This window comes from Symphalangus syndactylus, chromosome 13, assembly GCF_028878055.3.
Source record: "Symphalangus syndactylus isolate Jambi chromosome 13, NHGRI_mSymSyn1-v2.1_pri, whole genome shotgun sequence".
NCBI classification, from domain to species: domain Eukaryota; kingdom Metazoa; phylum Chordata; class Mammalia; order Primates; family Hylobatidae; genus Symphalangus; species Symphalangus syndactylus.
This window is the reverse complement of record NC_072435.2, coordinates 24,250,312-24,274,384: the sequence shown is the minus strand read 5'-3', so window position 1 is coordinate 24,274,384 and position 24,073 is coordinate 24,250,312. Positions and strand designations below refer to the sequence as shown.

General features: G+C 57.9%; 2 protein-coding genes across 21 annotated transcripts; one reads left to right on the top strand and one right to left on the bottom strand.

Annotated features, from left to right (window-relative positions):
* The first annotated feature begins 385 nt into the window (after positions 1-385).
* On the top strand, positions 386-19,547 carry CNOT3 (CCR4-NOT transcription complex subunit 3). Of its 20 annotated transcripts, none has more exons than XM_055238820.2 (18): positions 386-676; positions 5,625-5,699; positions 5,815-5,882; positions 6,136-6,210; positions 6,354-6,443; positions 6,700-6,828; positions 6,932-7,027; positions 8,291-8,513; positions 8,606-8,739; positions 9,298-9,354; positions 10,840-11,227; positions 11,312-11,435; positions 12,244-12,442; positions 16,089-16,188; positions 16,293-16,491; positions 16,732-16,864; positions 17,581-17,706; positions 19,175-19,547. In XM_055238820.2, exons 2-18 carry the CDS (start codon positions 5,675-5,677, stop codon positions 19,271-19,273), a joined length of 2,265 nt encoding a protein of 754 aa, XP_055094795.1. In that variant the 5' UTR covers positions 386-676; positions 5,625-5,674; the 3' UTR covers positions 19,274-19,547. The 20 variants fall into 20 exon arrangements, 14 of the variants coding, with proteins under 14 accessions (XP_055094795.1, XP_063471539.1, XP_055094796.1 ...); XM_063615469.1 differs by having other exon boundaries at positions 5,622-5,699; positions 8,294-8,513; XM_055238821.2 differs by having other exon boundaries at positions 391-676; positions 8,294-8,513.
* Positions 19,505-23,919, bottom strand: LENG1 (leukocyte receptor cluster member 1). Its single transcript, XM_055239035.2, has 4 exons — positions 23,750-23,919; positions 22,469-22,648; positions 20,633-20,895; positions 19,505-19,806 (listed from the first exon to the last, which is right to left on the bottom strand). The coding sequence occupies exons 1-4, from the start codon at positions 23,879-23,881 to the stop codon at positions 19,587-19,589; spliced, it is 795 nt and encodes a 264-aa protein (XP_055095010.1). The 5' UTR covers positions 23,882-23,919; the 3' UTR covers positions 19,505-19,586.
* Positions 23,920-24,073: the final 154 nt, after the last annotated feature.

Below are 24,073 nucleotides of genomic sequence, written 5' to 3'. Positions count from 1 at the left end.
ATGCCCCCGCAACCAATTAAAAAGAGCTCTAAACTTGACGGACGACTTCCCGCCCCTGGACTGTCCTAGCTCCTCCCCCCGACCAATTGTTTTAGGAGAGGGGGGAGGATACATCCAATCAGCACGACACAGGTCTCTTGATTGACGTTCGGGTCCTCGCGCTGGCGTGTTGTGCCCTGAGGCGGGAGGAGGAGGAGGAGCGGGGAGAAAACCTGAGCCAATCCTAGCAGGCTGCGCGGGAGGCCAATCGAACGCCGCGCCTTGGAGCGATCACCCAATCCGCGAAAGGGGGCAGGGCGCATCCCTGCCAGGAACCAATAGAACGCCTCCAAGGGTCAGGAGCGACGTTCAGCGGGAGCAATGACAGGCCTATATTCGGGACTCGGGGGCGGGTCGGCGCCAGAGACGAGAAGAGAGGAGGGGAGGCCTCCTCCGCCGCCGCCATCTTGGACCGGGCCCGGTCAGCTTCCGCGGAGCCATCGGCAGACGCCGCGGCCTCCCTTGAGCCCCGACCCCCGTCGTCAGAACAACCCCGGGCCCACTACCCCCAACCCCACTTCCGCTTCGCGCCGCTATCGCGATAGCGCCCGGGCCCGGGGCGCGAGAAAAAGGCGGCGGGCGCTCGCCTCCCCCGCCTGTCGCGATACGCTCCTCAGCGGCGGCGCCAGCTCCTGTGGTGAGAGCGTCAGGCTCGACTGGGCCGGACCCCTTCCCCTCCTCCCCCCGGCGCCATCGGCCGCCCTCCCCGCCGCCTCCTGCCCTGGCGACACCGCCGTCTGTCGCGACATGGCCTCCCCTCGCCTGCCTCCTGCCGCCGCCTCTGCAGCGCGGTGCTCCCGGCCGGGGGGCGGCTCCCTCCCTCTCGCCCTCCCGTTCCTCCGCCTCTTTCACGCTCCTCAGAGCCTCCCGGGGGTCCTTCCGCGACCCGGACCCCGGGCCCCGCCCGCCGCCGCCTCCCCGCGTGGCATCGCGTCGGGCCCCCCCGGTAGGGGTGTGAGGGTGCGAAGCCTCCCGGGCGCGAGGTGCCCGCCCCTCTCCGCGTCGGTATTGGCTCCTGGCTGGAAGGATGGAGGCGCCCCTGGTCCCAGGTGCCCGCCCTCTCGGGGCTCAGGTGCCTGCTCCCCTCGGCCTCGGTCCTTCGCGTTGTTGGGCAGCCTCCGCGCCGGGGCTTCTCCCTCGACGGTGGCGGGGGGTTGGGTGGTGCCAGCACCCCGGGACGAGGACCCCAGCTGGGTGGGGGAGTCACCCTTCCCAGGGCCGAGGCCGCCCTCCGCATCCCTCCTCACTGCTCCCGGGAGCGCAGCCTCCCCTGGATCTCAGGTTCCAGCTGCCCGTCTGTATTGGATGGGAGCCTCTTGGGAGAGGAGTGGAGGAGAAACTCCCCATTAGTTGGAGCCTTTGCCGAAGTTTCCACCTCTGTAGTCTGCAGCTCTTCTCTCTCATAGCGAGTAGCGCCCTGGGTGGCTCAAGCATCGCCATCCCGCTGCACCTGGCGCCTGCCTTTTGGGGGAGTTTGGCTTTCCCCCACCTGGGGTACAGGACCGTCCTCAGTGTGGCCCACGTCTGGCCTCAGCTCTCACACTTCTTTGATCCTGGCGTCTGCTCCTGGCTTTGCAGCCTCAAACTCCCCTGCATCCTGACTCTCCGACCCTCTGGGTGTGGGCCTCTCCCAGTGATATCAGGGCCACTGTGGTCTTGGTGCTGGGGGCTGCTGGGCTCCCCTGGCGCTCAGGTGCCTGGTGAAGGCTTCGTAGTGAAGGACACTAAGCCCCCACGCTGTCCATGTTAGTGAGCTCCCAATGCGGGCAGCGCCAGCCCCTCTTTCTGAGCAGTCCCTGCCTCTCAGTGCAGGGCGGCCACCCACCCCGGGGTGAGCTCTCCTGCCCTTTTGGTGAGGGGTTTTGATGTCTCCCCTCACTCCCTTCACCCCTGCCTGAATATGAGGCTTCTTCCGCCTTCACACCAGTCTCCTCCTTTAGGGTGTCATCTCTCCAGGGACCAAGAAGCTCCCTGCCCTTGATATTTGCATCAGATCCCACACTGTGGGTTTGTTGTCTTCCCATCTACCCTTACGCTGGGTGTCAGCAGTTGGAGAACAAGGGTTTCGCCTTCCCGCCCCGCTGCTGGTACCCCATGAGAGTAGGAAGCTTCCTAGACTCGGGTCCCTGTACTGCGAGGTGGGGGCTCTTCCCTCTGGGGCTGTGCCTTCTCTCCAGGGTAAGGACCCTTTCTTGGTGTCGCCTCCCCCAGGGATAAGGTTCTTGCTATCCTTAGTATTGGTATGGCTGCTCTTCTGGATTTGAGGTGTCCACGCCTCTGCGTGTATCCCCACCATAAGGCTGAGGACCCCTCTCGGATGCAGGTGCCCCTGGCTAATGCTTCCAAAACCCCCTCTTGATTTTTCACTGTATGGGGTAAGGCATGATTTCCTGGCTGTGTGGATGTAGATACCTGAGTCAAGCGGGAGACTCCCCTGTAGACCCGGTCCCTGGGACCAGAGATTTCTCTGGTGTAGACTTTCCAATGTAGGAGTATCCAGCCCTCTACCCTTGGCATGGGGATCTCAGTGGAGATGACTACCTCTACCCCAGGCCCTAACGCATCCTCCTTCCAGAGTCTCAGAGCCTCTGTGTGGCCACGTCAGCAGCCACCCGGGTTAAGGATCACCCTTCAACATCACTTCCCAGAGCTCCTTGCTGCCGAGGCGGAAGCTCTCCCAGATCAAAGGCGCCTCATGACAAAGACCACTCTGTGGGCACATGACGGCGCCCAAGGTTAAGGACCACCCGGTGTTAGTTTCCCAGGGCTGAGCCTCCTGCCCCTCCCTCCTCGAGTCTTTGTGTGGTGGTATCATCTTCCCTGAGATGGAGTGTGGGGGGCTCTTCTTTACTGGTTTTGGCCCTGATTTTAGCGTGTTGGCTCCTGTGAGGCTGGTGTCCTGTTCACCCCACCCCCCGCCTTGTGGGTCCCTTCCCTGTGGGGATGTGTGTTCCTCTTGGGTAAATCTCCTAGGCCGAGGTTCCCAGATTCCTCAGTGCTCTTGGAGAGCCTTTGCTGCTGGAGCACAGGTTCTTCACGCCTGAGAGTGGACCTGTGATCACCACCTTCCTTGGAAGATCTTGGTGGATGCCCCCCTGACTACAGCAAATGGGGCTCTTTCTTCTCTGGTGGCGTCTCTGCTTCGAGACTCAAGCTCCAGTTTCCCTTCTGTCTGGTCCTTTGCTGGGGGGACCAGAGGTAAAGACACCCTCATGATATAGGGATTTTCTTAGCGGGGGAAGGTGTTGTCTCTGCTGTGGCTAAGGCCCTAGCCTCTCTAGGGGAGAAGTACCCTGGGCCTCTGGCACTTGCCCCTTCTCTGTGGAGGAGCTGCCTCCTCTCTGGGTCTCATCTGTAGTCGACTTCGATGTCACGCTGTTCTGTCTGAAACATCTCCTCCCTGGGTTAGGGCTCTTGTTCCCCTCCACCTGGCTGCTGACCCCTCCAGGACTTCCTTCTCTTGCTGCCACAGTGTGGTCCCCTCTCTGAGGGTGTTCTTCCTCTGCACTAGGGTACCAGTCCTTTCCGTGTGGAGACACAGGGAGGGCATCACCTCCCTAAGGTGTTGATTGCCTTGTTTAGGAGTGTAGACCATGAGACCTCTTCTCTCTCTGGGCTGGAGCACCTGCCCATGACCCTCTGTTGGGTTCTTGGGATGGAAAGAGGGAGTGTAAGCTCTCGTTTCACATTCTTGTTCCCCCTATGCAGTAAGAGGCTTTTCTGTGTTGGGGTGTTGGACTTTGGTGAGGATCCCTGCACACCTCAGCGTTGGTGTCCAGGCCCTTGCCTTGTATAAGCTCCCTGGGTCAAAGGGACTTGCCCCTCCTCAGTCTGAATCCCCTCCATGGCACTTTCTCCTGGGTCCTTTTGTTGGTTGCTTTGCCTTCTTGGAGATTCCCCAGGTACGGCATGTTAGCTGACCCTGGGCGGGGGCTGCTGCTGTTTTCTTTAGGTTGGGCTTTTTACTGAGGAGACTGAAGTTCCCTCAAGTGTAAGGTAGCACCCCTACCTATTACCACCCAGAATGGGTCCCCGCGGTGTTGGGAAAATTCTCCCTGGGGGTAAGGTACCAGCCCTGTCCTTTATGGGCTTCTTGTTCTAAAGCACACCCGTCCCATATGGTTGCTGCTAGTCAAATGTGGTGATAAGTAACTAGCTAAAAATGAAAAATTCAGTTCCTTCATTACACTTGCCACATTTCAGATGTTCAGTGTCCAACAGATATGCGCAAATAGAGTGTTTCCAGCATTGCAAAGTTCTGTTGGATAGCACTGTTTGCCAGATGTTCCCTTCCTTGTGGGTGAGGACCCTCTTGGTGTGACTTCCCTCTGTATTGAGGCTCTTAGTCCTCCGTATGGGGCTGTTTCTGTCTTTACAGTAAGTGACTACTCCAGGGTGCCCTGCCCTGCACAAGTAGAGTGGGAGCGGCCCCTGGATCCCAGGGAACTGTGCTTTTCATTGTAGGCCCCCTCCCTGGAGGGGAAGAAGGCAATCTCCGCTGGTATCTCAGAAGTCTTCTTGTGAGGCATAAGCCTCTCTCCCCAGGGCTCCCCTGGTCTCGCTGTCAGGCCCTAAGGTGTGTCTTCCCCTGGACTAAAGCTCCTTGGAACTCCCTTTTGACCTCAGTCTTCTCTGGGTTCCAGGTAACTTCCTTTAAAATAAAGACGCTCCTGTCTTTAAGTTTTGGATTCCTGCCCTGATGTTATATGTTTCCCTGACTCTAAATTACCAATCCACTTGATATGGGATTCCTTCGTGTGTGCAGATCGGCTCCCTCACAGCTGCGGTACCTTTGCACCCTCTTATCTTAGTAAGATTTCTGTCTTCTCCCAGGTCTCTTGGGTACTGCCTTCTGCCCCCAACTCTCTAACCCTTCTTGGTATCAGCTTCTTTGGGTTAGGAGTGTTATTTCCTTTTGGTTTAAGGATCCTGCTCTGGAATAAATTTCTTGGTGGTTTAAGTCCCTTCTACTTGGCATGCACCCATCTGTATGAGTGGGTTCAGCTCTTCATAGTTTTCGGCATCTCTGCTCGCCATCGTTTTCCCCCACCCCCAATCTTTCTTCTCCTGCTTACAGCTTACACACACACACACACACACACACACCCTTCTCTGTGAGCTGCCAGTTTCATTTGTCTCCTGACTTGTCTGAGGGATAACCTCTCCTAGCCATCTCTGTGCCCAGCCCCTCTGAGTAGGAAGTGTGATCTCCAGGGCTAATGCCTCCATCCCAGTCATCAGCTGTGTGCAGCATGACTTTGTCCTGCTCTGAAAAACCTTTTTGAGTATAATCTGGGGAGAAGGTACTCCATGCTCTAGGAATTTTCCACTTCCTGAGTCAGAGGCACACAAAAAAGTATGTAACTTTTCTTGTTTCAACAAACTTACAGGGTCCCCTGTTGGCCAGACACCATGCTGGGCAGTCAAGCGAGCATCAGGAGAACTGGGTCTGGTCTCTTGTCAGATAGCAAATGCTTCTTCCCCTTACGAGTCCCACCTACCTCACTATGCTGACTAGGTCCATGTCTCTGGGTTTTTACCAGCCGGGGAATACGTGTTAATTCCTCTCCAATCTCTCCTAGCAGCGTCCGTCTCCAAGAGAGTATGAAGAGAGTGCGTCTGTAGGGCAGGGAAGATGGCGGACAAGCGCAAACTCCAAGGTACTAGACTGACTTCCTGCTGCACCTGTAGCCACGTGCTCCCTCCTCTGAGGACTGCTCTTTAGATACCTGCCGCCTGGGCAGGATTCTCACAGCCTTGTTCCTCCCTGGCCAGGTGAGATTGATCGCTGCCTCAAGAAGGTGTCCGAGGGCGTGGAGCAGTTTGAAGATATTTGGCAGAAGGTACAGGGGCTGAGACCCTAATAATCTGGGTCTTCAGAGAGCAGGGCACAGGAAGGCGGCTCAGGACCTCTGGGTGTTGACCAGGGGGAGGGGCTACATATGCAGATGCTGAGGACCTAAGAGAATCAGCTCTAAGATGGATTGGGGGTAGGGGTTGGGGGGGTCCTCGAGTCCCTAGCATAAGGAAGAATCACTGGAGTGGGTACTGGGACATCCCCTCCCACACTGACTTCTCAATTCTCTCCATCCTCAGCTCCACAATGCAGCCAACGCGAACCAGAAAGAAAAGTATGAGGCTGACCTAAAGAAGGAGATTAAGAAGCTACAAGTGAGGGGGCTGGGGGCCTGGACGCCTTTGTCCTGAGGGTAGAGGGAACTGGGAGAGTGGACTGCTGGGTCCCAGGGAGAAGGAGCTGTGGGCCCCAGTTCCCGGGTCCTGAGGTCTGACTTTCTTGTTTTTCCCATCTGCAGCGGCTAAGGGACCAGATCAAGACATGGGTAGCGTCCAACGAGATCAAGGACAAGAGGCAGCTTATAGACAACCGCAAGCTCATTGAGACGGTAGGAGCCCAGAGCCTGAGTCCCAGAGAGGTAGGGAGGTCACCAGATTTTTGAGATCCCAAGGGGTGGAGGCAGAGCGGCCAGACCCCAGAGTTCCTCAAGAGAAGTAAGGTCTCTGCACCTAAGGGAAGGGAAGAGGCAGCGGACTCAGAGCTCAGAAAGTAGGGTCACGAGGCTCGGGTCTGAGTGTCTGCTGGCCCTTAGTCAGCTCCTTTCCCACCTTTGAGAGCCCCCCTGCCAACTGCACTCTCTACAGCAAATGGAACGGTTCAAAGTTGTGGAACGAGAGACCAAAACCAAAGCTTACAGCAAGGAGGGCCTGGGCCTGGCCCAGAAGGTAGATCCTGCCCAGAAGGAGAAGGAAGAGGTTGGCCAGTGGCTCACGGTGAGTTGGGGTAGAGAAGAGGAGGTGAACTCTGAGGATCCTGAACCCTGGGTGTAGGCGGGAACCCTGGCTGATGGGCTTCCTCTTCCTCTCCCTCCCCTAGAATACCATCGACACGCTCAACATGCAGGTGGACCAGTTTGAGAGTGAAGTGGAGTCACTGTCAGTGCAGACACGCAAGAAGAAGGGCGACAAGGATGTGAGTGAGGGAGACCCGACACTTTTGGGATGGGGATGGGCATGGGAATGGGCTGGCCAGCAGGAGGCCAGTCGTTTAGGCTCCTGGGAGTTGGGGCCTGGATTCCTCAGGCGGACAGGGCCAGCAGCCGGGATTAGGGATTTGAGAGACAGGATTGGGAGGGCTTAGCAGCTGCCTGGGTGGAGCAGGGAGGGGGTCAGACAGAATCTCAGGGTCCCCTGGGTGTCTGAGTAGACGGTGGGGCCTTCGTGAAGAGGAGTGATTTGGGGGAAGGTGAATGCAGGTTGAGCTTGGGCCACAGAGTAAGAGTGAGACCTGAAGGACACCCATGGCAAGAGGCCTCCTGGCACCCAGAGGGCCCTGGTCCTAGGGAGAGCACAGTGGGTAGAGACAAGGCAGAACATGGAGAAGGCAGAGAGCCAGGCCTGAAGGAAGAGAGGAGTCTGGGACAAAGCTGGATGTTGGGGTCCCAGGTTCTAAAATCCAGGATTGTGGGGTATGAGTTCAAAGGGATACAAACTGTACGGACTTGTTGAAACCAGAAAGACAGGGAGGAGAGAACTGGGTCCACAGGGAAGCTGTGGGTGGGAGAGGGTCAGGAAGTGGAAGATGACAGAGTCAGGTGTCAGACTCTGAGGGGTTTGGGAACCAGGGGCTTTCGGGGAGATGATGGGTCCTTGAACAGAGCAGGGATTTGGAACCGAGGCTAAGATGTTAAATCCTAAAGGGGCCTTGAGGGGAGGGCAGGAGCGAGGCTTATGAATCTGGGCTTCCTCAGGGATAAATGGGTAGGGTTGAGGGGGCCTAATGATGACAAATATCATCACGATTCTAAACAGCAAGCTTCTCAAAAATGGGGGTTATCATTACTGCTGGAGCAAGTCGGAGGGTATCTGTATGCCAGAGGCAGTCACAGTGGTGGGCAGGCTCAGCTGAGAAATCTGGGCTGTCAGTGAGGTGCAGATGGAGGCCAAGTCGTGGGATGGCACAAGGACCTCTGGGTCTTTTAGAGGTTTCCAAGGACTCCTGGAGCCAGAAAGGTGTGGGGAGAGGAGGGAGCAGTGGGATCCCAAGATGTCAAGGCTAAGATTGGTCCCCACAGGGCTCAGAGGGTGGGTGGACCCCATACTGCCCCACCCCGAAGGGGCTGGCGTGGAGGTTTTGGGTCTCCACAGGGGTCAGGGACTGAGGACAGGTTCTGTGGGGGCAGGAGGGGCCAAGCAGGTGCTCTGCAGCCCCTGAGCCTGGCCCTGGGCTCGCCAGCAGAAGCAGGACCGGATCGAGGGCTTGAAGCGGCACATCGAGAAGCACCGCTACCACGTGCGCATGCTAGAGACCATCCTGCGCATGCTGGACAATGACTCTATCCTCGTTGATGCTATCCGCAAGATCAAGGACGACGTTGAGTACTATGTCGACTCATCCCAGGACCCCGACTTCGAGGAGAACGAGTTTCTCTACGATGACCTGGACCTCGAGGACATTCGTGAGGCCCTGGGGCTGATCGTGGCACAGGAAGTGAGGGCCCAGAGTGGGCTGTGTGAGCCAGCTAAGCATGCCCTTCTTCTGCCCCCACAGCACAGGCGCTGGTCGCCACCTCCCCCCCCAGCCACAGCCACATGGAGGATGAGATCTTCAACCAGTCCAGCAGCACGCCCACCTCGACCACCTCCAGCTCTCCCATCCCGCCCAGCCCAGCCAACTGTACCACGGTGAGGCCCCACGGGGCACTAGTACCTTGTGTTTCCAGCAGGGCAGGACTCGAGGAGACAAATCTGGGTCACTCCAAAGTGGCTAGGGGAGAGTAATTGAGGAAACACAGATCTAGGTATCCAGGGTCTAGGCTCTTGGAGCACACCCTAAGGTCCTACACCTGGGTCCCTAAAGGACATAAAGAGTAATAGGGTGCATCCCGCGCCAGTTTAGGCCCTGGATCTGGGAGGTGGGAGGGGCCGGTGCCTGGGCTGCCTGAGGAGGCTGGGTGGCTGGCCACCTTGGGCAGGGATCCAAGGGTTGGCTTCCCTGTGGAGAGCAGGTTCCCAGATCCTTAAGAGGCTGGTGGGTCAGTGCTGGCTCCCAGAACACAAGAACATTGGAGAGCCTGAGTTTGGGTGGTTTCTCCAGGCAGATTAAGGACGGCCGTTTGACCAGCTCTGGGGCTGCAATGGCAGTCAATGGGGCCTAGGTCCCCGGGACATTCAGAGATTGGCGGTTCTCCATCAGAGGCCCCAGAGGTCACACAGGTTTCTGTTCTGCCTCCCCTACCTCAGGAAAACTCTGAAGATGATAAGAAGAGGGGACGTTCCACAGACAGTGAAGTCAGCCAGGTGGGTGTGAGTCTGGAATGGGTGGGCATGCCACTCACTTATTTATTGGTTCCCAAAGGCATATTGAGGCCTGAGCGCCGGCCACTGTGCTGGGCTGGTGGACACAGGTGGGTCAGAAATCAGTGCTGCCCTGAGGGCAGGTGGGCAGGGCAAGTGGACAGGTGACTGGTGCTGTGGTCAAGGGGGTAGCACAGGTCACCCTCGGCCTGGCCAGGCAGTCAGGAGAGGCTGCTGTGGAGTGCCCTGGGCTTCAGAGTCAGGTGAGTTTGCCTGGCAGGGAGAGGTGGCAGCCAGTAACATGGGCAAGTTGTGACAGAAAGCTTGGAAGTGTGGAGTGGTGAGTCTGGCCAGTTCTGCAGGGCCAGGGGCCCAACTCTGAGCACAGGGACTGGGACTGTCAGGCTGAGGGGCTCAGGCTTTGTGGACCTGAGTGGCCTCCAGAGTCAAATAAGCCTAGGAAGTGATGGGGCCTTTGCTGTGCTGATAACACACACTGCAAGTTTCTGAGAGGAGACGGTCGCGGGCAGTGTTTCTCCAACTCCTTTAACATCTCCCAGGACAGGAGCACACTTTCGGAAACGCTGCTACAGAAGATGTTAGGCAGGAACAGCATGGGCCTGAGGCCCCTCTGTAGGCTAATGGGATGGACAGTTCCAAGGGGACATCCTGAGTGGGCATTGAGGAGGCTGGTGTGGAGACTAAGGGGACCCACAGGTAGTAGAGAGGGTGGGCAGCAGGGCCAGGAGGTGATGAGCAGAGACACTGAGGCAGGTAATCCAGGGGCCAGGCTGGGCTCTGCCACCTTCCCAGGCCCCCACTGCCAAGCAGCGATCCCCAGGAGAGAAGTGGGTAGTCAGTCCTGTTGGGCGCTTGGTAAGCGCAAGGTGCCTGTGGGGTGGCTGCAAAGAAGCCCAGGAGGCGGTTAGGCTCGGCAGCCCGAGTGCTGTCGGCAGGCTGCCTGCGGTGGGGATACCATGAGCACATTTACCCTCCCACCGCTTTCTGGAGTGCTGGTAACTTGCAGCCCTGTGAGTAGTTTCTGTGACCCTTCAGGTGACATTCAGAATTACTATCCAATTTCCAGCTGTTTTTCCTTCTACTCTTGGACATTAGGCAGCTCCAGCTAATCTCATATTGAGAACACTTAGGTGTTTCCCTCTAGTCCCCTGGCTTCCAACAGATGGATCTTCTCTGGTGACAACCTAAGTTGTGTGTCAGATCCCTGTGGGGGTGTCCATGGGGCGGTGTCCAGACAGGACTTGGGAAGCTGGGCAGGCTGGAAATCAGTGTGAGTGTTCTAAGCATGAAGGTGATTGAAGCCATGAGGGTGAGTAAGGTCACCCAGGTCCCCAAGAGGACAGGAGCAGTTGGGGGCAGCGAGGCCAGAGAGGAGGCTGCTGGGACGAAAATGGAGCCTGAGGTGGGGTGGTGAGGGAGACCTGCTGGCCCACTGAGTCCTGACCCTCTGCTCTCTCCCACCCGCAGTCTCCAGCCAAAAACGGCTCCAAGCCTGTCCACAGCAACCAGCACCCTCAGTCCCCAGCTGTGCCGCCCACCTACCCCTCTGGCCCCCCGCCTGCTGCCTCTGCCTTGAGCACCACTCCTGGCAACAATGGGGTCCCCGCCCCAGCAGCACCCCCAAGTGCCCTGGGCGCCAAGGCCAGTCCAGCTCCCAGCCACAACTCGGGCACCCCTGCTCCCTATGCCCAGGCTGTGGCCCCACCAGCTCCCAGTGGGCCCAGCACGACCCAGCCCCGGCCCCCCAGCGTCCAGCCTAGCGGAGGCGGTGGAGGCGGCGGCGGAGGTGGAGGGAGCGGCAGCAATAGTAACAGCAGTGCCAGTGGAGGGGCTGGCAAGCAGAATGGCGCCACCAGTGAGTGGGGAGGCAGCGGGGTGGGGGGCATGGGCGGGGCTGGGCAGCAGGCGGCAGCCCTTTCCATTTACTCTTTGTTCCCAGGTTACAGCTCCGTTGTGGCAGACAGCCCGGCAGAGGTGGCTTTGAGCAGCAGTGGGGGCAACAATGCCAGCAGCCAGGCCCTGGGCCCCCCTTCCGGCCCCCACAACCCACCTCCCAGCACCTCGTGAGTGTCTCGGCCATCGGCAGGGTTGGGATGGCAGCCTTTCGGAACAGAGAGGCGCTGGTGCCTGACGCCCACATCGATGGGTTCTGAGCCCCCCGCCCCTGCTGCTGGGAATGGCCGAGCGCTATCCTCCACCTCCGTTGGGTGTTACACCCCCACTTCTTTCCAGCAAGGAAACTACATCAGCCTCCCTGCTTTGCCCTTCAGAACATTCTAAAATACATTCTCATCTAAGTGGAAGTTTTCTCAAGAGCCCCATACCCTTTCCTCCCCGTTTCTGTTACCTGCCTGAGGCCACTCAACTGCCACCGGAGGGTCACTGTTTCACTTTCAAAGTGAATTGTCCTGAGGTCCTCATTCCTCTGCAGCCACTCCTCCAAATCTTAGACCATTCCACTGGGTCTGCCTGTTCCTGAAGAATGCCCTAAGAAAGATCAATGTGCACAAAGGAAAGGCCTGCTTCCCGGCCCCCTCACCCCAGCTCCAGCTGGCCTGCCCAAGGGGGAGTGGGCCCTGTGAACACCTGCCCAAGGCAAGGGGTTTTGATCAGCCTGTGGCCTGGTGGAGCACCCGATAATCCTCACCCCCACCCCGACAGCTCTGCTCTGCTGATGGGAAACCATTCCAAAGATGGGGCTCTGCCTGTTTGCCCAGAGAACCACTTCTTTCTCCCATCTGTCTACCCTCAGCTGCCCCTCTCAGATCCCATCTCATCTGTGCAGTCTCCCCTCTCTCCAGCCAGGCCTCTCTGCCCACCCCACCCTCAGGGACCCTCCTCTCAACCCCCTCTTCCATGCTCTCTCTCCAGGAAGGAACCCAGTGCCGCAGCCCCAACAGGGGCTGGGGGTGTGGCCCCAGGCTCAGGGAACAACTCAGGGGGACCCAGCCTCCTGGTGCCACTGCCTGTGAATCCTCCCAGCTCCCCAACGCCCAGCTTCAGTGATGCCAAGGCAGCCGGTGCCCTGCTCAATGGGCCTCCACAGTTCAGCACCGCCCCGGAAATCAAGGTGGGCTCCTCGGACATTCCCCGAGCCTCTGTGTCCTGACTCTGCTGTTTCTTTCCTCCAGGTCTCTAGCTGTGCCCCCTGCCCCCACCCTCTTTCTGGATCTCTTTCTCTGGCTTTCTGTCTCCTTCTCACACTTGCTGTTTCTCCAGGTCTTTCTGTACCACCCTCCCCGTGACCTTGATCTCTGGGGGCTCTCATGCCTCCCCTCTTGTTCCCTCCAAAGCTCTGTTTCTCTGGGTCTCTTTTCCTTTCTCTTGGTTGTACTTGTTGCTTGCTCTCTCTGGGTCTCCATCTTCATCTCCCCCTCAGGCCCTCAGTTTCTGTCCCCGTTTGTCCTCACAAGACATACCAGTCTTGCTACTTCACGTGACCCATTACCTAGCTCACTACCCTTTCAGTCAAGAAAACACTTGTTCAAGTCCACTGGGGGCCAAGCTTTGTATTGGGTGAATGCAGCCTGGTTCCTCCCTGTAGGAAGCTTCCCTGCTGGGGCAGCTGCAGGGAAGGTTGCTGTGGGCCCACCGAGGGGCATCTGACCTGACCTGGGAGACAGGCCCAGGAAGGCTCTGAGAGGGGGTGATGTTTAAGCTGAGACCTGGACCAGGCAGGGGGGCTAACAGCTGCAGGAGGGGCTTCAGGAGGAGCCTGCATCTGCCTGGGTGCTTAGGAAGCTGGGCAGGATGCAGCAGAGAGGAGAGAGGTGTCCACTCTGCAGGAGGCAGTGCCACCAGCTGCAGGGCTGAGACAGTGGGTGTAGCAGGACAGGATGGTGGGGTCCTGATCATCGAGGGTCAGGAGCTGGGGCTTGGCTTGTGAGTCAGTGTACTGTAGCGCAGCTTCCACGGGGGACAGTGTGTATGCCCAGGCTGTCCAGGAGGCACTGTGCGCCCAGGCTGTCCAGGAGGCAGTGTGTGCGCCCAGGCTCTCCAGGAGGCAGTGTGTGCGCCCAGGCTGTCCAGGAGGCAGTGTGTGCCCAGGCTGTCCAGGAGGCAGTGTGTGCGCCCAGGCTCTCCAGGAGGCAGTGTGCGCCCAGGCTGTCCAGGAGGCAGTGTGCGCCCAGGCTGTCCAGGAGGCAGTGTGTGCGCCCAGGCTCTCCAGGAGGCAGTGTGCGCCCAGGCTCTCCAGGAGGCAGTGTGCGCCCAGGCTGTCCAGGAGGCAGTGTGTGCGCCCAGGCTGTCCAGGAGGCAGTGTGTATGCCCAGGCTGTCCAGGAGGCAGTGTGTATGCCCAGGCTGTCCAGGAGGCAGTGTGTGCGCCCAGGCTCTCCAGGAGGCAGTGTGTGCGCCCAGGCTCTCCAGGAGGCAGTGTGTGCGCCCAGGCTCTCCAGGAGGCAGTGTGTGTGCCCAGGCTGTCCAGGAGGCAGTGTGTGTGCCCAGGCTGTCCAGGAGGCAGTATGCGCCCAGGCTGTCCAGGAGGCAGTGTGTGCGCCCAGGCTGTCCACGAGGCAGTGTGTATGCCCAGGCTGTCCAGGAGGCAGTGTGTGCGCCCAGGCTCTCCAGGAGGCAGTGTGTGCACCCAGGCTGTCCAGGAGGCAGTGTGTGCGCCCAGGCTCTCCAGGAGGCAGTGTGTGCGCCCAGGCTCTCCAGGAGGCAGTGTGTGCGCCCAGGCTGTCCAGGAGGCAGTGTGTGCGCCCAGGCTTTCCAGGAGGCACTGTGTGCGCCCAGGCCGTCCAGGAGGCACTGTGTATGCCCAGGCTGTCCAGGAGGCAGTGTGTGCGCCCAGGCTCTCCAGGAGGCAGTGTGTGCGCCCAGGCTTTCCAGGAGGCACTGTGTGCGCCCAGGCTGTCCAGGAGGCAGTGTGTGCGCCCAGGCTCTCCAGGAGGCACTGTGTGCGCCCAGGCCGTCCAGGAGGCACTGTGTATGCCCAGGCTGTCCAGGAGGCAGTGTGTGCGCCCAGGCTCTCCAGGAGGCAGTGTGTGCGCCCAGGCTCTCCAGGAGGCACTGTGTGCGCCCAGGCTCTCCAGGAGGCAGTGTGTGCGCCCAGGCTCTCCAGGAGGCACTGTGTGCGCCCAGGCCGTCCAGGAGGCACTGTGTATGCCCAGGCCGTCCAGGAGGCAGTGTGTGCGCCCAGGCTCTCCAGGAGGCAGTGTGTGCGCCCAGGCCGTCCAGGTCCAAGTCTTGGCATTGTCCTTGCTGTGCATTCCTTCATCTGGGAAACGGCAATAGTCACAATTATACCTGCCGTGTAGGGTTATTTGGAAGACTAAATCATCCTCATAAAGCTGTTGGAACAGTTTCTGGCCCAAGAGAAGCATTAATTTTTTTTTTTTTTCTTTTTTGAGACAGAGTCTTGCTCTGTCACCCAGGCTGGCATGCAGTAGTGCGATCTGGCTCACTGCAACCTCCACCTCCCGGGTTCAAGTGATTCTCCTGCCTCACCCTACTGAGTAGCTGGGATCACAGGCGCCTGCCACCACGCCAGGCTAATTTTTGTGATTTTCATAGAGATGGGGTTTTGCCATGTTGGTCAGGCGGGTCTCGAACTCCTAACCTCAGGTGATCCACCCGCCTCGACCTCCCAAAGTGCTGGGATTACAGGTGTGAGCCACCGTGCCCGGCCCAAATTTTAGAAGTAGGTGGACAGGATATTTATAGTGTGTGCATTTTTCTGGAAAAAGGGAAACAGCAGCTTTGAGGTTTTCAAAATGGGTTCCATATCTTTTAACACCACCACCAACAAAAATGAATCGCTGGGGTGGGTGGTCGGGAACCACAGCAAGGTTTGGAGTAGAGAAGGAACAACGTGACTTAATTGGAAAGGTCCCCCGGGGCTGGTGAGGACAGGATTGAGGGAGGGTGGTCTGGGCAGGAGAGGACAGGCCTGGGCTGTGTGGGGCATGGTGGCATGACAGGGAAGGGAGCCATCCAAGGGGGGTTAGAAGCACGACGGATAGCCGGGTGCGGTGGCTCATGCCTGTAATCCCAGCTCTTAGGGAGGCAGAGGCGGGAGGGTAGCTTGAGCCCAGGAGTTTGAGACCTGCTTGGGCAATATAGCAAGACAGGATGGATAAGCCTTGGTGACTGACTCGTTGTGGAGAGTCCAGCACAGGGCTGGGGTTAGGGACAGCTGCACGTGGCTGGAGGAGATGGGAGGAACCAGCCCTGACTTTGGGGAACAGATGCCTGCTGTAACCTTTGTAATAGGAAACGAGGCTGTGCCTAGCCGGGCTGGGCCCACCCCGATTCCAGTCACCCCATGCCAGTCACAGGCAGACAGCTGAGCATGTAGACCTCCTGCCTCCTTCAAGACAGGCGGGAGCTCTCCCAGCGTGTAGGTGTCCCCTAGTGAAGGAGCGTGTACTATTGGCACATCCTTTGACAAAAGTGGTAGCGCACTGTACATATTCTGCAGGTTGGCGTTTACTTCTGTAGTACGTCACGAACTTGTATTTTGAAAATCTCTGCGTAGTACTCCGTGGTGCAGAGTCCCACTTACTAGACGTTCCTCTGCTGACGAATGCGTCAGTGGTTTCCAACTGTTCCCCTACAGTTTGATGCTTCTACCTGTCATGGGTAGATCGTGAGGAGTGGGTCATTGGCCCTCCACGGCCCTCAGACAGGGCAGGTGAGAGCGTCTGGGGCCTGTGTCAGGCTGCACTTGCTCCTGCAGCCCAAGTGCTCAGGCCAGGTCTCTCGTTTCCTCCCCAGGCCCCTGAGCCTCTGAGCTCCTTGAAGTCCATGGCGGAACGGGCAGCCATCAGCTCTGGCATTGAGGATCCTGTGCCAACGCTGCACCTGACTGAGCGAGGTGAGGGACCCAGGCTGGTGGGGAAGCAGCGGGCCAAAGAGGAGGGGCTGGCCCCTGACCCATCCTCACCACTGAGGGGGCCGGACCCCCACCCCTCCCCACAGACATCATCCTGAGCAGCACGTCAGCACCTCCGGCCTCAGCCCAGCCGCCCCTGCAGCTGTCAGAGGTGAACATACCGCTGTCGCTGGGTGTCTGTCCGCTGGGCCCTGTGCCCCTCACCAAGGAGCAGCTCTATCAGCAGGCCATGGAAGAGGCCGCCTGGCACCACATGCCTCACCCCTCTGACTCTGAGCGTATCCGGTGAGGGGCCACAGGGAAGGGGGATGGGCTGGGACTCGAGTCTTAGCGAGGAGGCAGTGGCCGAACCTGTGAGGCTGTGGATAGAGCGCCAGGCCCCTGACTTGGGCTCTCCACTGAAGGTCAGCACCGCCCCGGGTCTCTCTGTACTACCTTCCCCCGCAGGGATGCATTTCTGAGGACCCTTTTGATCAGGACAGGACTAGTAGGCAGCTGGCACTGACCTTCCTGTTGCTCCCACAGGCAGTACCTCCCCCGGAACCCCTGTCCGACGCCCCCCTACCACCACCAGATGCCACCCCCACACTCGGACACTGTGGAGTTCTACCAGCGCCTGTCGACCGAGACACTCTTCTTCATCTTCTACTATCTGGAGGTACAGCAGGGCCCCCGGGGCAGCCTCGGGCCCCCCGGCTTCGCCGCCACCGCCGCCGTCCCCCCTCGGGCTGGAGGGGTGAGGTGGGTGCCCCACTGCGGCCACTGGGACCGCACCCCCTCCCTATTCCCACTCCTGGGCCCCTCCCCCAAATCAACCTGTCCCTTTCCCCCCCGTCCAGCCCAGAGGTGTTAGAACTGCTTGGGTTGACAGCGAGGCTGGTCCACTGTGGCACACCTCAGCCCCGCTTCCAGTTGCTCACTGGCTCACCCGCGGCCCCTCCCCAGCCCTGCTCCAGCAGCCCCTCAGTCTAGGCCGACCCCACTCTGCTCGTCGGCACATTCTCAGGCCCCCCTGGAGACCACTGGGGAACTGTCCAGCCCCCTCTCAACCCCAGTGAGTCATGAGTGACCTCCACCCTTATCCCCACTTGGGAAATTTTCTAAATTGCCTCCTCTCTCAGCTCTCATCACACATTAGTTTTTCTTCCTTCTCAAAGCTTCTCTGAAAGCAATTTTCACCTCCTGTCTCATTTTCCTTCTCCTGACCAGCATTGGTATGTTCTGTGCCCCCAGCCCCATCTCCAAAGGATTGTCCAGCCCAACTGTGGTCTGTGGCGGGGGCCGGGGTTTAGCCCTGATGTCCTGCCCCATCCCCCTGGCTCCCCACCCAGTTTGGGGGCCCCCTGATCCCCCCCTCCACTGTTCCTCCCCCAGGGCACTAAGGCACAGTACCTGGCAGCCAAGGCCCTAAAGAAGCAGTCGTGGCGATTCCACACCAAGTACATGATGTGGTTCCAGAGGCACGAGGAGCCCAAGACCATCACTGACGAGTTCGAGCAGGTGAGGGCCCTGCCCCTTCTCTTCCTGCTGCTAGGGTTGGGGTAGAGTCCCCAGGCTCCAGGCAGCCCCTGCTGGCCTCTGCTCCCTCGCCTTCACCTTTCAGCCGGCGCAGTCCCTCGGCCGGACCAAGTTCTCCTCCCTCTGGCTGTCTGCTCAGCCTGGACCACCACCCTCTCATCCTCCACTTGGCCAGCTCCTAGGCCTCCTGTAGGTCTTAGCCCAAATGTCCCTTCCTCAAAGAAACCTTCCTGGAGCCACCCAGCCCAGTGCCTCCCCTTGCAGTGCTGGGCACACTCGCTTGGGGTGTGGGATTTTCCCAGTATGTGTCCCTGCACCAGGCTGTGGGCTCTGCTGCCCAGGGACCTTGATGGCCCCCACTTCACCTCAGGTCCCAGCACTCAGCAGGGCAGGGGCTCAGTGGGGAAACTTTTTTTTTTTTAATGGGCTTCTCAAGTTCTAATACTGGGAAATTCCTGCCTCTTGCAAACACTCTGGAGCCAGCCTTCCTGGGTTTGAGCCCAGTCTAGCTGGGTGACTCGAGGCAAGTCACTCGAACCTCTGTGTCTCAATTTCCTTATCTGTAAAAATGGGGGGAAGAAGACCTACCTAATGCAGTTGTTATGAAGATTAAATGAGTTAATAACATGTAAGTACTTAACGGTGACTGCTACATAGTCAGTGTCATGGATTTTTTTTTTTCAAATTACTTTCAGTTGGTGTGTTCTACAGTGATGTTTTTTCCCACGAAATACTTCCGTGATGCCAAGCCCCTTCATGGGGATGAAGTATTACAAGGTCCTTCAACCAGGAGAACTCAGTCCCCTCTCCTGGTTCTCCCAGGTTGCCATCTTTGAAGCATTTAAGACATTCATTTAGAACCTAGCTCCTCTCCCATTGTGTCCTCAGACGTTAACTACAGACTTCCTGTCCTTTCCTGGTTTGGCCCAAAACCATCCTCCAAGTTAGTACATTTCAGGGCATCCAGTCATTCAGAAATTCCCACACCACTTCCGTCACCAATAAAATGTCCCTGCAGAGTGCTTGGATTTTTGAGACTGTTCCATTCTCTAGAACAAGGGTGACAGTACCCGCTGCCTTGAGGTCTTTGTGAAGATTAAATGCTAGGCTGTGCATCCTGTACTCACACGTGAGAGGTGCTCAAAAGCCACAGCCCTCGAGGAAACGAAGGCTGTGCACTCACACCTGGGGCTGGGGCCCTGCTCTGGCAGCTGACTTCGGTGGCACCTCTCTGCGGCCCCCTCCGTTTCCTCCTTGCTGAAGTGGCATGATAACATTTCCTACCCAAGAAGAACCTTGTGCGGGTGGATGAGAGTGTGTGCGTGCAGGGCAGTTGGCGCAGTGCCTGACACATCCACAGCCCTAAGAATTGTCCCCTTTGTCTGTTGGTCCGGCCCAGATCCCAGACCACCACCTCGTCCACTCACTGACCGCCTTCTCCCCCGGCCAGGGCACCTACATCTACTTTGACTACGAGAAGTGGGGCCAGCGGAAGAAGGAAGGCTTCACCTTTGAGTACCGCTACCTGGAGGACCGGGACCTCCAGTGACACCGGCCCCTCCCTCTACCCACCCCCTTCCCCCGCATGCTGATCCCCCTGCCCAGGTGAGGGCCCTGCCCTGGAAAACTGGAGGGAGGCCCCAGGCCACGGGGCATCCCCCTCTCCCAGGAAGCAGGGAGGGGGCCGGGAGGTTTTCCTCTCAGCCCCACCCTGGGGGCCCGGGGGCGAGGGCTGCCCCCTCCTCCCCTCCCCAGTGAGGGACATTTTTTGGTAAACCTATTTTCATTTTGGAAAATATTTATGAATAAATAGTTTTATATGACGGCTGGCAGCAGCGGCCTCTCCTGTACCCCCTCAGGAGTCAATGAGCAAGGTGAGGGTCCTGCTGGCGGGGGCGCCGGGCCAGCTGGGGGTTGAATTGGGAGTTGTACCGCCGCCGCCGGTCATCTGTCTCGTCTTCTTCCGGCTGACCCTCCTGTAGTGCCCGGCCTTGGACCCGGGCCAGCAGGGCCTCCGCCCGAGCCCTCTCAGCTGCTTCCCTCCGCAGACGTTCAGCTCGAAGCTGGTCCAGGGATGGAGGCCTGCGGGGAGAGGAGTGAGGTCAGAAAGCTGGTAGCCCCTAGGAGGCCATTCCCCCAGCCTCTCCCACAGAGGGAGCTGCCACCTGGAAGCCCCCCTGCATCCAGCATGCCCAGCCTCCGCTCTTAGGCCTGCTGGAAGAAGCCACCTGGTGCTGGGACACCACAGGCACGTCTCTGGCCTTCCCTTCTATGGGCTTTGGTCCTCCCCAGTCTTTAAAATCTGATGCTTCTCCAGGTTAAGAAAGCACACTGAGCAGCCCCCCGGCCCTCTCTGGGCCTCACTTTTCCCTTTCTAGAGAAAAGAAGACTACAGGCAGTGTACCCCCTCTAGACCAGGGATACAGCATCCTGGAGATAGAAGCCTGCTTTTACTCTCTAACCCAGCGGCTCTCAAACTCTTTGGTCTCAGGACCCCTTTATACTCTTAAAAACCAAGGACCCCAAGAGCTTTTGTTTCAATGGGTTCTGTTAATATGCTGCAAATCAGAGTGAAAACTGAGAAAGTTTGGACACAAGCGTCTGTGCCATTAGCCATCAGAGCGAGGGTGTCTTCTCATCACACAGCCTCTGGAAACCTGCACTGCGTGCCTGAGAACGTGCATGGAAAAGGCCAACAGTGTTAGGAAAATAGGCTTGACACCTCGGCACCCCGGGAAAAGGCTGTCAGGACCCCTAGGGCTCCCTGGACCACATGCTGAGAACCCAGTCAGCCCTTCAGGGAGTCCCTGGCTGTCCTGACCAGAGACCCTGCAGTGCCCATGCCGGGCTGCTGCCAAGCCCTGAAGGTCTGGGCCCTGGTCTGCCGAGGCAGGGTCTTCCTTCTTACTCCTTGGGTTGCTGCTTCTCAGACCCCTCCTTTTCCTTTCTGCTGCGATTGCCTTCATCACCGCTGTGCCGTCTCTTCTTCCCCAGATGCTTCTGCATCTCCCGCAGAGGGTCCAGACGGCTCTTGATCTTCTCATCTGGGGCTGGGCCGGGCGGGGGGCCCCCTCGCCCTGGGGGTAGCTGGTACCAAGGGGGTTGAGTCTGTGCCTCTGCTGCACTCTGGCCCAGGTATGTCAAGATGCCCAGAGCTTTCTCTTGCCTCTCCTGAGGGGGCCAGGAAATACAAGAGATGGGATGTAATCTTTCAAGGTGTCAGGTGTGTCTCCCTGACACAGTTATCTAAGCGAACAGGTATCTAAGGCTTATTATGAACCAGTTGTACCAGGTGCTGGGGTTGGAAGACACCAACAGAGGCCAAGCTCCCCCTCCAGGGACAGTAGCAGGTACAGTAACAGCAGGGAAGGAGGGGACAAGTGGAGCCACTTGAGTGTTCAGAGGCAGGCATCTGCAGAGAGACTTGAAGAGAAGCCTGAAGGGATCAAGCAAAGCAGGAAAGCGATGGGTGGGGTCAGCAAGTCCAGAGACAGCAGGTGAGTGACAAGAGCTGAGGTACCTCTTTTTTTTTGAGATGGAGTCTCGCTCTGTTGCCCAGACTCGAGTGCAGTGGCACGATCTCAGCTCACTGCAACCTCTGCTTCCCAGGTTCAAGCAATCCTCCTGCCTCAGCCCCCCTAGTAGCTGGGATTACAGGCACACACCACCATGCACAGCTAATTTTTGTATTTTTAGTAGAGACCGGGTTTTGCCATGTTTGGCCAGGCTGGTCTTGAACTTCTGACCTCAGGTGATCCACCCACCTTGGCCTCCCAAAGTGCTGGGATTACAGGCATGAGCCACCATGCACGGCCACTGATGTACCTTTTACACTTGATCTTAGCCAAAAAGCAAGAGGCAATTGATTCACTTTTTGTTTGTTTGTTTGTTTTGAGATGGGGTCTCGCTCTGTCATCCAGGCCGGAGTGCAGTGGCACAATCTCGGCTCACTGCAACTTCCACCTCCCAGGTCAAGTGATTCTCCTGCTTCAGCCTCCCAAGTAGCTGGGATTACAGGCATGCACCACCATGCCCAGCTAATTTTTTTGTATTTTTAGAGATACCATGTTGACCAGGCTGGTCTTGAACTCCTGACCTCAGGTGATCCACCCGCCTCAGCCTCCCAAAGTGCTGGGATTACAGGCGTGAGCCACAGCCGGCTGATTTAAATTTTTAAAAGCCCATCAGGGCCGGGCGTGGTGGCTCATGCCTGTAATCCCAGCACTTTGGGAGGCTGAGGCAGGCGGATCATGAGGTCAGGAGATCGAGACCATCCTGGCTAACACGGTGAAACCCTGTCTCTACTAAAAATACAAAAAATTAGCCGGGCGAGGTGGCGGGCGCCTGTGGTCCCAGCTACTCGGGAGGCTGAGAAAAGAGAATGGCGTGAACCCCGGGGGGCGGAGCCTGCAGTAAGCAGAGATCGAACCACTGCACTCCAGCCTGGGCGACAGCGACACTCCGTCTCAAAAAAAAAAAAATAAAAGCCCATCAGGTTTGAGACTCCTCCAGTTTGGAGAACTGAGCTGTTTGCCCAGCAGCTGGGGACCTCTAGCATCTACCTCCAAGCCCTGTGGGCGCCCAGATGGCAATAGCCAACGCTTTTTGAGTGTCATGCTTTGATAAGGTCCTAAATTCTGTGTGTTCACTCTTGTTTGACCTTGGTCACAACCAGTGGCTAAAGTGCCCCCTCCCCCCAACTTGATTCATGGCCCCTCTGATGAAGTGGGTGAGGCCAGCTTACTTTCTCTTGTCGCTTTTCTTCCTCGTACTCTTTATTGCTTCTGATCACTCCTTTCCCTTCCTCCAGGAGCTCCCGAAACAGGTCCACATGGCCCGAACTTGGGGCTCCCGCCTCTGCTGCTTCAAGCTCAGGCAGTGAGCTCTGATGTCTGGCTTTCTTCCGTAGGAATTCTGTACGGGCCTGGGGAGAAAGTTACAGGCAGGACATTCAGAACCTAGAGGTAATTCAAGAACTGTGAGTCTGGTGCCCACCACAGAAAATGGTAGTCCAGGGTGCTGGGGTTATAAGAAAGGGAGCACTAGGCGCCTAAAAGAGGCACCTGTCCTAGCTGGGGGTGATGGTAGGCAGATGAGGCAACGCCTGGGTTTTGTTAACTCCCTTTCAAATAGTAAGCCACGGGTCATCAAGAATGTATGGGAGGAGGTCCCTGGCCTAAACCAAAGAGGTTCCTAACTTCAAGTGAGACAATTAAAACAGCCATAAAGGTATGCATTAGGCCAGACGATCTGAATTCTAGCCATGGCTCCAAGTCACTACCCCAAGTCTGCTGAAGCCCTGTCCCCCGCCTTCAGGACGCGGATTTCAAACAGCGCTCAGCAGCCTACTGAGATTCTAAAAACAGAGACTACCTCCCACCCACGGTGGAGGATCAGACTAGCGAAGGAACTGAAAGTTGGGTGTACACCAAACAGATTTAAGGAGCCATACAGAAAGCCCGTGTTTATGTGTATGTGTCTAGGGGGCGGTGCAGGAAAGGGCTCGCCCGATGGCGTGGAGCTTGGCTGTCCCCCTCTCCTTAAATGTGCCTTCCCCTCACTTAAGCTATCTCACTTCGTGCAACGGAGATGACAGTGCCCCTCTAAGAACGAACAGTGCTTACTGGGGATTCCGCAAGTCCAGTGCTCTGCATGTAGTTAGCATACAGTAGGTGCTCAATAAATAGGCTGTGCAGGCAAACTAAAAAGTGATCCGAATTTCCTTGAACTGTCCAAGGGTTCACGGATTCATTAAATGTTAAGCTTCTCTTTTGTGCTAGACACTGTTCCAGCCATGTGAAATACATCAGTGGGGGAAAAACTAAGACGAGGGCGAGATCAAGGGAGGTTTCGTGGAAGTGGGCACAAGGTTTGCAGAGCAACGTCCTCGAAAACGGGATCGGCGCCTGGTCCGGAATTTCACACGGGGCACACTGAGCCTGCGCAACGCCTCCGCTTCCGGCCCCCAACCGCGGCGCCTGCGTGCTGGGCCCCGGAGCTCCGCCCGGCTGGCCTCCGAGCTTACCTCTTGCTGAGCCAGCAGTACCCTCCGCTCACGCTCCTTCTCCTCCTCCCGGGCCTGGGCCTCGTCACGGCGCACGCGGGCGACATTGTCCTTGTTCCGGACGTGCCAGCTCTTCTTGGGCAAGATATTCATGGCGTCGTAGCTGTCCAGGGACTGGCACGCCCGCCTCTTTGCACTTCCGATTGGCGAGAGGATGCCCCCCTTCTTTTTGTCCCTACTTCGACCGCAGATTGGTTCCGAATTAATTGGTACGGCCCCCTGGCCTGTAACGACAGGTGATTGGCTGAGACACCCTTCATCACAGCGAATGCTAGGCGTTCGGCT